This window comes from Dromiciops gliroides, chromosome 2, assembly GCF_019393635.1.
Source record: "Dromiciops gliroides isolate mDroGli1 chromosome 2, mDroGli1.pri, whole genome shotgun sequence".
Classification (NCBI taxonomy): Eukaryota; Metazoa; Chordata; class Mammalia; order Microbiotheria; family Microbiotheriidae; genus Dromiciops; species Dromiciops gliroides.
In genome coordinates, this window is record NC_057862.1 from 272,171,720 (window position 1) to 272,181,477 (window position 9,758).

General features: G+C 36.3%; 1 protein-coding gene across 1 annotated transcript; it reads left to right on the forward strand.

Annotated features, from left to right (window-relative positions):
* The first annotated feature begins 5,411 nt into the window (after window positions 1–5,411).
* Window positions 5,412–5,991, forward strand: LOC122743145 (60S ribosomal protein L23-like). Its single transcript, XM_043987906.1, has 2 exons — window positions 5,412–5,635; window positions 5,790–5,991. Exons 1-2 carry the CDS (start codon window positions 5,415–5,417, stop codon window positions 5,989–5,991), a joined length of 423 nt encoding a protein of 140 aa, XP_043843841.1. The 5' UTR covers window positions 5,412–5,414.
* Window positions 5,992–9,758: the final 3,767 nt, after the last annotated feature.

Below are 9,758 nucleotides of genomic sequence, written 5' to 3' on the forward strand. Positions count from 1 at the left end.
TTCTTTGACTGTCCCCCGTGCCTGGAATGCTCTCCTTCCTCCTCCTCCTCACCATCACCTGGCTTCTCTGGTTTCCTTCAAGTCCCTTCTAAAATACCATATTCTACAGGAAGCCCTTCCCAACTCTCTCAATTCCAGTGTCTTCTCTTTGATAATTATTTCCTACTTATCCTGTATATAGCATATTTCCTGGAGGACAGAGGATGTTTTTTGCCTCTCTTTGTATCCTTAGTGGTTGGCACCATGGGACTTAATAAATGCCTATTGACTTACTGACTCAAATCATGGCTTTTACTTACAGTGATTTTTCACTGATTTATTATGACACAGCAAAAACTAAAAAGAAAAGTAAATGCCAGGAAGTCAATATTCAATATTTCAGGTGCTTAGCTCAATGCAATAGATGTTAATGAGATAACCAATTTTTGATAATAATGGACATTAATGGCTAAGATTCTTCAACTGTTCATTATTTTCTGGTTGTTAGACATTTGAAATAGTGTATGAACTTGTTCCTCCATATTTTTGTATGTCATCTAGCACTATTCTGGGCACAGTTGGACACAATGTTTGTTGATAATGATATACCAAATCAATGTTATTTATTTATTTATTCATTCATTTATTCATTCATTCATTCATTTATTTATTTAACGGGGCAATGGGGGTTAAGTGACTTGCCCAGGGTCACACAGCTAGTATGTGTCAAGTGTCTGAGGCCGGATTTGAACTCAGGTACTCCTGAATCCAGGGCCGGTGCTTTATCCACTGCGCCACCTAGCTGCCCCCCCCAAATCAATGTTATTAATGCTATGAAGGGATAAAAGTGAATTTCCAGGGTATCTAACCTATTCCCATGAGTAGTTCATCACTTTCTAAACCTATAGAACTTGTATCTCTATTGCCCATTAGCAGGTGTTAAAATAATTGTCTTAGGCAGCAGCTAGGTGATGCAGTGGATAAAACACTGGCCCTAGATTCAGGAGGACCTGAGTTCAAATCCGGCCTCAGACACTTGACACTTACTAGCTGTGTGATCCTGGGCAAGTCACTTAACCCTCATTGCCCCACCAGAAAAAGATTGTCTTAAAAAAACATGTTTATGATAGTAACTGGTGGAAAGCATTCTCCTAACACACATTTTTAAAAAATATTTTTAATCTGAGGGGCCTGAATACCTATAGTTTCAGATTTCTTTGACATTAAATGGTAATTTATTAAGAATTTTTGATGTGCCTGGCACTGTGTTAAATCCCAGGGATACAAAAACAAGGAAGCAAGACAAGCCCCTGCTTTCAAGAAACTTGCATCCTAATGGAGGATGACAACATATAAAGGGGAGCTGAAAAGTAGTGGGGAGAAAGTGGGTAGAGAATGCAGGCAGTGTCAGGTCAAGTGCTAGAGACCAGGCATGCTACAAATATTAGAATCTCAGCCTCTATTAGCAGTCTAGATGGATATCAGTGATGTAAACCCAGCTCATAATGAGGAAGGATAGTAATGATGGGTTCTAAGCTTTCTCCTTCTATATGACAGTCACATAACCCAGATATATCAGTGATGTTTCAATAATTTTTCTTTGGGATCTCTAGGGCCACGATTGGTGTAGAACTGAGATGTTTTCTGTTATCTATGCTCCTAGATGTAAATTTTAGAACATTTGAGTATTGTAATTGGTTGAAGGAGAAAAAGAAGAATAAAAAGTAAAGAACCTGAAATTTTATTGGGTCTTTTCTCATAACAGTAAGGGTCTACTTTCATGGACTTGATTTGGTTCCAAGAAACTTTTCCAGAGTCCAAGAGTCTGCTTCTCTGCACATGTGGTCATGAACTTACAAGGAACTGCATGGCAGAATAACAACCAGAGGTGAAAGTTGTTCATGACCTGAATTTATGATTTAATTCAACTTACTTGAGCCAGTGCCTAGACTCTAAGGCCTACTAGAGGAGCAGCATTCACTAAGGGCCAAATTTTTCTTCAGCATCTCATATACTGAAGTGTTTTGTGTCTAGGAGATGGGCTATGAGTCAACTGATAATGTGTGTATGTATATTATATACTTCATTAATTTGATTACATTTACAAAGGAAGGATAGCATGGGTCATTAATTACAAACATCAAAAGTAGGAAATATGTCCTTGTACTACATGTAGTTCTTTTAAGCTCTGAGAACATGTACCAAACAATCGTCTTGGGTTCTAGAAAAAGATTACTGTACATCCTCCCCATTAGGAATCTAGGGATATTTCTGAGGAATAAAGGGATATTCCCTAATGCATAGGTTCAAGCCCCTACCAGTGTGCTCCCACCATGATTATAAATTGTGAGTCAATTTAGTCATCCAGCCTTAAGTAGTTTTTAGAAAAGAGTATTTATACTAAGGTAACACAAAACATTTGGCATAAAACATGACCCCTTGCCCAAGAGTCTCATAAGTACATACAGAGTCCAAGCAAAAGTGGGTTCAAGCTTAGACAGAATGAATATATTGTAAAGGAGTGACCCATAGCTCCTGATTGCTGAAAGTCCTTTTCTCACATTTGTGGAAGTGCTAAAGAACTGATCACTAGAGTGAAAAAGTCTGAAAACATATGCAATGTGTACCAGCTGTGGATGTCTCACCTCCACAAATGTGTGGGTTTGGGAAGCATCTTTTCATATTACTTCATTCAAGTCATGCTTGATATTTATAATTTTGTTACATTCATAATATTTTTGGTGTATGGTTGTTGTTTCTATTTATATTATAGTAGTTACTATGTATATTATTTCCTTGACCCTGTTTACACACCAGTTTATGTAAATCTTTCCATGCTTTTTTCGTATTCATCACATACATCATTTCTTATAGCACAGTAATACTCCATTATATCCATCTACCACAATTTGTTTAATCATTCCCCAATAAATGGTCCCCTACTTTGTTTTCAATTCTTTGTTAGCACAAAAAGTGTTGCTATGAATATTTTGGTGTATATAGGGACTTGTTATTATCAATAGCTTCCTTGAGGTATAAGCCCAGCAATGGAGTCTCTGGGTCAAAGGGCATGGACATCTTAGTCACTTTATTTGCATATTTCCCAAATTGCTTTCCAAACTAGTTGTGCCATTTCACAGCTTTGCAAACAACATATTAGTAAGCCTATCATTCTACAGCCCCTCCAACATTGAGATAACCTAGGGAAAAACCTTTTTATTTGATTTTTTAAATTACTGGGAAAACTGGAAATGGCAAAAATTACAAAAATTACAATTTTGGGGGGGTCATTTTTGCCAGTTTGCAGAGCATGAGGTCAAACTTCAGGGTTATTTTGATTTACATTTCCCTTCTTATTAGTGATTTGGGGCATTCTTTTTTATATTTATCCACTCATAATCTTCTGCTTTGCCTCGTTTCAACTACACAGAACAAGATGAGCCTCTTCACCTCTAATTTCATCACTGTGCATCTTAACTCAAGCCTTGACAGATACCACTTCCCTCAACCTTTTCTCTCCTCTAATTGGAGGACCGAAGGGTCCAGTGTCAAATCCTTCCAATTGTCTTCCTTTTTAGAGGGCAGAAACTGGACCTTTTGGTTCACTCCATTCTGTATCAACTGATCTGCCTGGTTTCAACTACAAGGAGCAAGATGCCCCCTTGCCAGGTAACCTCCTGGACTTTCCCCTCCTCACTTTCCTGCCTTCTTTTGTATGTTGTCTCCCCCTATTAGATTGTAAGCTCCTTGAAGACACAGACTATCTTTTTATTAATTGCATCTCTAGCACATAGGAACTGGTTCCTAGCACATAGCACATGTTTATTGGATTGGATTGGTTAACAATACTTTGCAGTTAAAAAATTTTTAAAAATAATTTAAAAGGGGGGGGCAGCATACTTTCTTCTTTATAGCCTGTAAACTGTAAGAGGATGGAGGTTGGGAAAATGCTAACCCACCATCAGGAAAAACAATATGCTCACATTAGAGGAGAAAAAAACAATATTGTTAATCCTTAAGGAGAAGACTTTGTGTGATCCTTCTTTGGTAAATAAAATTCTTTATTAGAATTTTTTAAAAAAGAATACTTTGCAGTTTTTCTTCTGAGAACTGTTTGTTCATATTCTTTGACCATTTATCTATTGGACAATGACTGTCATATATATTTATTGTTTATATATCTTAGATATTAAACCCTTATTAGAGAATTTGATTCAAAGTTTTTTCCCCATTTAACTACTTCCTTTCTTACCCTAGGTATAGTAATTTTGTCTGTGCTAAAGCTTTCCAATTTTATGTAATTAAAATAATCTATTTTATCTTTTGCAGATGCCTCTATCTTTTTTTTAGTTAAGGAGACATCTACCCATAGCTGTGAGAAGAATATGATCTGCTTCTCTTCTCATTTTATCCATTTTCAGTGTATTGAAGAATATGGTATAAAGTATTGGGCTAGGCCTAATTTCTGTTAGATGGCTTTCTAGTTTTCCCAGCTGTTTTTTTTTTAATTTATCAAATAAGAACTCTTTTTTCCTAGATAATTTATGTTTCCTATTTTATCAAACACTCAGTTATCAAATTCCATTTTTAAAAAATTCTCCCTTGTCTAGACTATTTCATTGATCTATCTCTTTCTATTTTAACTAATACTGAATGGTTTTGATGATTATTGCTATTACAATTTTAGGTCTGGGAGTGCTATTTCCCCTTGATCTCAACTTTTTTCATAATTTCTTTTGATATTCTAAATCTTTTGTTTTTCCAAATGAATTTTGTTATTATTTTATCAAATTCTGTAGACTATCCCCTTGGTAATTTGATTGGAATAGTATTAAAAGTAAAAATTAACTTTGGGAGTATTGTCATTTTATTATATTTGCATGGCCTAGCCATGAGCATTAAATGTTGCTCCTGCTGTTTAAGATGGTCTTTATTTCTTTAAAGGGCACTTTATAGTTGAATATATACAAGTAATTTAAGTTCTTTGGTAGATCAGTTCCCTAGATATTTTATGCATTTTGTAGTTACTTGGAATGGGATTTCCCTTTCTGTTTTTGCTTCTTGTGTTTCGTTAATATTGCATAGAAATGATGTTGATTTTGGATGTTTTATTTTGTAGTCTGAAACTTTGCTCAAGGTTTGATTATGTAGATTAGTATCTGCTGAATCCCTAGAATTTTCCAAGTATACCATCAACAAATGAGGGATAGTTTTATCTATTCTTTACCTATCTTTATGTCTTTAATTTCTTTCTCTTTTCTTATTGCTGCTGCTAGCATTTCTAGTATTTCATCAAATAAGAATGGGAAGAATGGGCATCCTTACTTTATTTCCATATTTACTGGGAAAGGCTCTCATGTGTTCCCATTGTATTTGATGCTTGCTTTTGGTTTTAGAAAGATACTGTTGCTCTTTCATCCTTTCCGGGAACCAAGATGTCTAAGCGAGGATGTGGTGGGTATTCTGGAGCCAAGTTCCAAATTTCATTCGATCTCCCAGTGGGAGCTGTCATCAATTGTCCTGATAATACAGGTGCCAAGAAACTGTACATCATCTCTGTGAAGGGAATTAAGGGAAGATTGAATAGGCTTCCTGCAGCTGGTGTTGGTGACATGGTGATGGCCACAGTCAAAAAGGGGAAACCAGGGGCAGCTAGGTGGTGCAGTGGATAGAGCACTGGCCCTGGAGTCAGGAGTACCTGAGTTCAAATCAGACACTTAACACTCACTAGCTGTGTGACCCTGGGCAAGTCACTTAACCCCAATTGCCTCACTTAAAAAAAAAAGGGGGGGGAAACCAGAGCTCTGGAGGAAGGTTCATTCAGCAGTGGTAATAAGGCAACAGAGGTCATATCGGAGAAAAGATGGTGTGTTCCTATACTTTGAAGACAATGCAGGAGTTATAGTAAACAATATAGTCAAGATGAAAGGTTCAGCCATCACAGGACCTGTTGCCAAGGAATGTGCTGACTTGTGGCCCAGGTTTGCATCTAATGCTGGCAGCATAGCTTGATTCTCCTAAAGCCCACTTGTAAAATCAACTAATGAAAATGCCAACTGATTTGCTTTCTTGCTTGCTTTGTGTCTTTCTTTTTCCTTGATTTTTTTTCAAAACCATTGAAATATGAAAACTAGCCTGTTTTTCTTCTAACAGTTTGGGGTTGTTGACCCACCTGTGGTAAGCAATTTCTGTTATTCAAAAGTAGGACCATCCACTTGCTGTTGATTCAAATCTACTCCAGTGTGTCACTGATATATTAGAGCATTGACCTTTGGTTAGGCTGATGAAGAAATATGATCTGATACATAATCTTAGGGGCAGATAGGTGGTACACTGGGCCTAGAGTCGGGAAGATTCTTCCTGAGTTCAAATCTGGCCTCAGACATTTACTAGCAGTAGGACTCTGGGCAAGTCACTTAACCCTGTTTGTTTCAGTTATCTCACCTATAAAATGAGCTGGAGAAGGAAATAGCAAACCACTCCAGTATCTGCCAATAATAAAAAATAAAACTGAAAAAAAAATACTGTTTGATATTTTAAAAGGTTTTCTATGCCTATACTTTATAGGATTTTTAAGCATAAAAGAGTATTTTACTTTATCAAAAGCTTTTTCTGCATCTGTTGAGAAAACCATGTGGTTTTGTATATTTCAATTTTTAATATGATTAATTATGTTGATTGTTTCCCTGATGTTGAACTTACCTCACTGATATAAATTGTACTTGGTCATAATGAATTATTTCTTAGATAAATTGATATATTCTGTTTGGCAGAAGTTTGTTTAAAATTTTTGAGACAATATTAATTGATAGTATCCTATAGTTTTCCTTCTATGCTTTATTTTTCCCTGGTTTAGGTATTAGGACCATGTTGTTTTGTTCAGTCATTTAGTTGTATCCACCTCTGTGTGCTTGCTCCCATGCTTTTTAATATCACTTATGATTTTGTCTGACACTTTCAACAAGGATGAAAACAGCATCAACATCGGCTACTGCACTGACAGTAAATTATTTAACTTGAAAAGGCTACAAGCCAAAACTAAAGTGGACGGAGAGCTGGTGCTGAACTTTTCTTTTTTTTTCTTTTGAGAGGCAATGGGGGTTAAGTGACTTGCCCAGGGTCACACAGCTAGTAAGTGTTAAGTGTCTGAGGCCGGCTTTGAACTCGAGTCCTCCTGAATCCAGGGCTGGTGCTTTATCCACTGCACCACCTAGCTGCCCCCATACTCAACTTTTCATTCACAGTTAATTGCATGCTTAATGCAGCCTCTGAGGTGAGATACAACAGAGTAAGGATTGATTCTCTTCCACTCCTGCTAATTTTGGCCTAACAATTAACATCAAGAAAACAGTTCTCCACCAGCCAGCACCACACAATTCATAATGGAAACATGTGTTATAGCAAATGGAGAAATTTTGAATGCCGTGGATAAGTTCACTTACCTTAGCAGTACACTTACTAGTGATGCACACATGTAATGATGAGGTTAGAATATGCATTGCCAGAGCTAGCTCAGCCTTTGGGACACTCTGAAAGAAAGTATGGGAGAGAAGAAAGGCTGATAAACAAGTTGAAGGTCTACAAAGGTGTTGTGCTGACTTCATTGTTATATACCTGTGAAACCTGTACAGTCTGCCAGCTCGATGTCAGAAAATTGAACTGTTTACATTTGAATTGTCTTAGGAGGATTCTGAAGATCACCTGGTAAGATAAGGTACTGGACAGTGAGGTCCTCTCTTGAGCTAAACTGCCAAGCATTCAAACTGTACTGTAGAAAATGAAACTCCAATGTGCTGGCCACATTGTTCAAATGCCAGAAGTATGTTTGCCTAAAAGACTATTTTATGGAGAACTTGTACAAAGCCAACACTTATATGGAGGTCAGAAGAAGCAATACAAGGACACTCTCAAGGTCTCTCTGAAGAACTTTGGTTTCAATTGTGAGACATGGACATTGGCACAGGACCATCCAGCATGGTGTACCCACATCAATGGAGGTTCTGTGCTCTATGAGTGAAACAGAATTCCAGTAGTGCAAAAGAAGCATGAGATGTGCAAATTTAAACATATCTCTGTCCCAAATGTTCAAATGGAGTAGAGCCTTCTGAACTCATATTGGTCAGATCAACCACAGATGGGCACACTGTAGTTTGACCCTGACATTGTAATGTCATTTTGGTTTTCGTTATGCACATAGGACAACAACTACTGGTAGCAGTTCCTTTACAGCTAGTTCTATTTCCTTTTCTGAAATTGAGTTATTCAAGATCCTTGTTTGGCTTTTTGATAATTTGGGTATTTTATATTTTTGAAAGATATTCCTCTGTTTCTCATGTTTTCAATGCTGTTAATGTGTTCAAATTATTCTTTTTTATTTCTACTGGTTTTGTTGTGATTTAACTTTATTCATTTGCTATTTCATTGATTTTATGCCCTCTTCTTTTAAATCAGATTAAATAAAAATTTATCAATTTTATTGGCCCTTTCAAAGAAGCAGGTTTTAGTTTTACTTACCATTTCTACGTTTTTGTTTCTAATTTATCTATTTCTCCTATATTTTAAATATTTTCTCTTTTGTGCTTTTTTTTTTTTGCGGGGCAATGGGGGTTAAGTGACTTGCCCAGGGTCACACAGCTGGTAAGTGTCAAGTGTCTGAGGCCAGATTTGAACTCGGGTCCTCCTGAATCCAGGGCTGGTGCTTTACTGCACCACCTAGCTGTCCTCTTTCTAAATTTTTTAAATGCATGTTCAGTTCATTAAGATATAAGGTTGCCTTTGAAGATTGCTTTAGCTACATGCCAGAAATTTTGGTATATTGTCTTATTACTATAATCTTTCATATAATTATTTCTATAATGTGTTTTTTGACTCACTCATTATTTAGGATTTCATTATTAAATCTCCACTTAGCTCTGTTTTTGGTTTGTGATCCCTAAACCAAGGGCTATTTTTATTGCACTATGGTTTATAAAGGATATATTAACTATTTATACTTTTAAAATATTTGTTTGAAATATTTCTATTCCCTGATATGGGATCAAATTTTTAAAAGTCCCATGTGGTGCAGAAATATGTATATTATTTTGTCATCCTATTTAGAAGACACCATAACTCTTTTAATTCTCTCTCTGGTTTGTTGTTTTTTTTTGGGTGGGGTAATTGGGGTTAAGTGACTTGTCCAAGGTCACACAGCTAGTAAGTGTTAAGTGAGGCCGGATTTGAACTCAGGTCCTCCTAAATCCAGGGCCGGTGCTCTATCCACTGTGCCACCTAGCTGCCCCTAAATCTTTTAATTCTAGTTTCTCTAGCAATTCACTCAGTTTCATGTTTTCCCTTTTGTTTATCTTTCTGTTAGACTTATTTAAAACTGAGAGAGGGGTACTGAAGTCTCCTGTCACTCTTATGTACTGTCTATGTCTTCTTGTATCTCAGTTAATGTTTTCTTTATGATTTGGATGCTAAGGCATTTGGAGCCTATAAATTTATTATGATATTATGATTTTTGTTTCTGCGATTCCTTTCAGCATAATAGAATTTCTTTTTTTAAATCTCTTTTTATTTTTTGGATGCTTGTTTTTGTTTTGCCAGATAGCATGATTACAAGTCACTTTTTTTAATTCACCTGATACACAGCACTTACCACTCCCTACCTCCCATTCTCTTAGTTTTGTTTTAATTTGTCTTTGTTTTTAAAATATGTTTCTTGTAAGGAACAGGTTGTGGGGGTTTGTTTTCTTATCTAATCTATCACTCTTTTTCATTTTATTGTATTGTTTCAG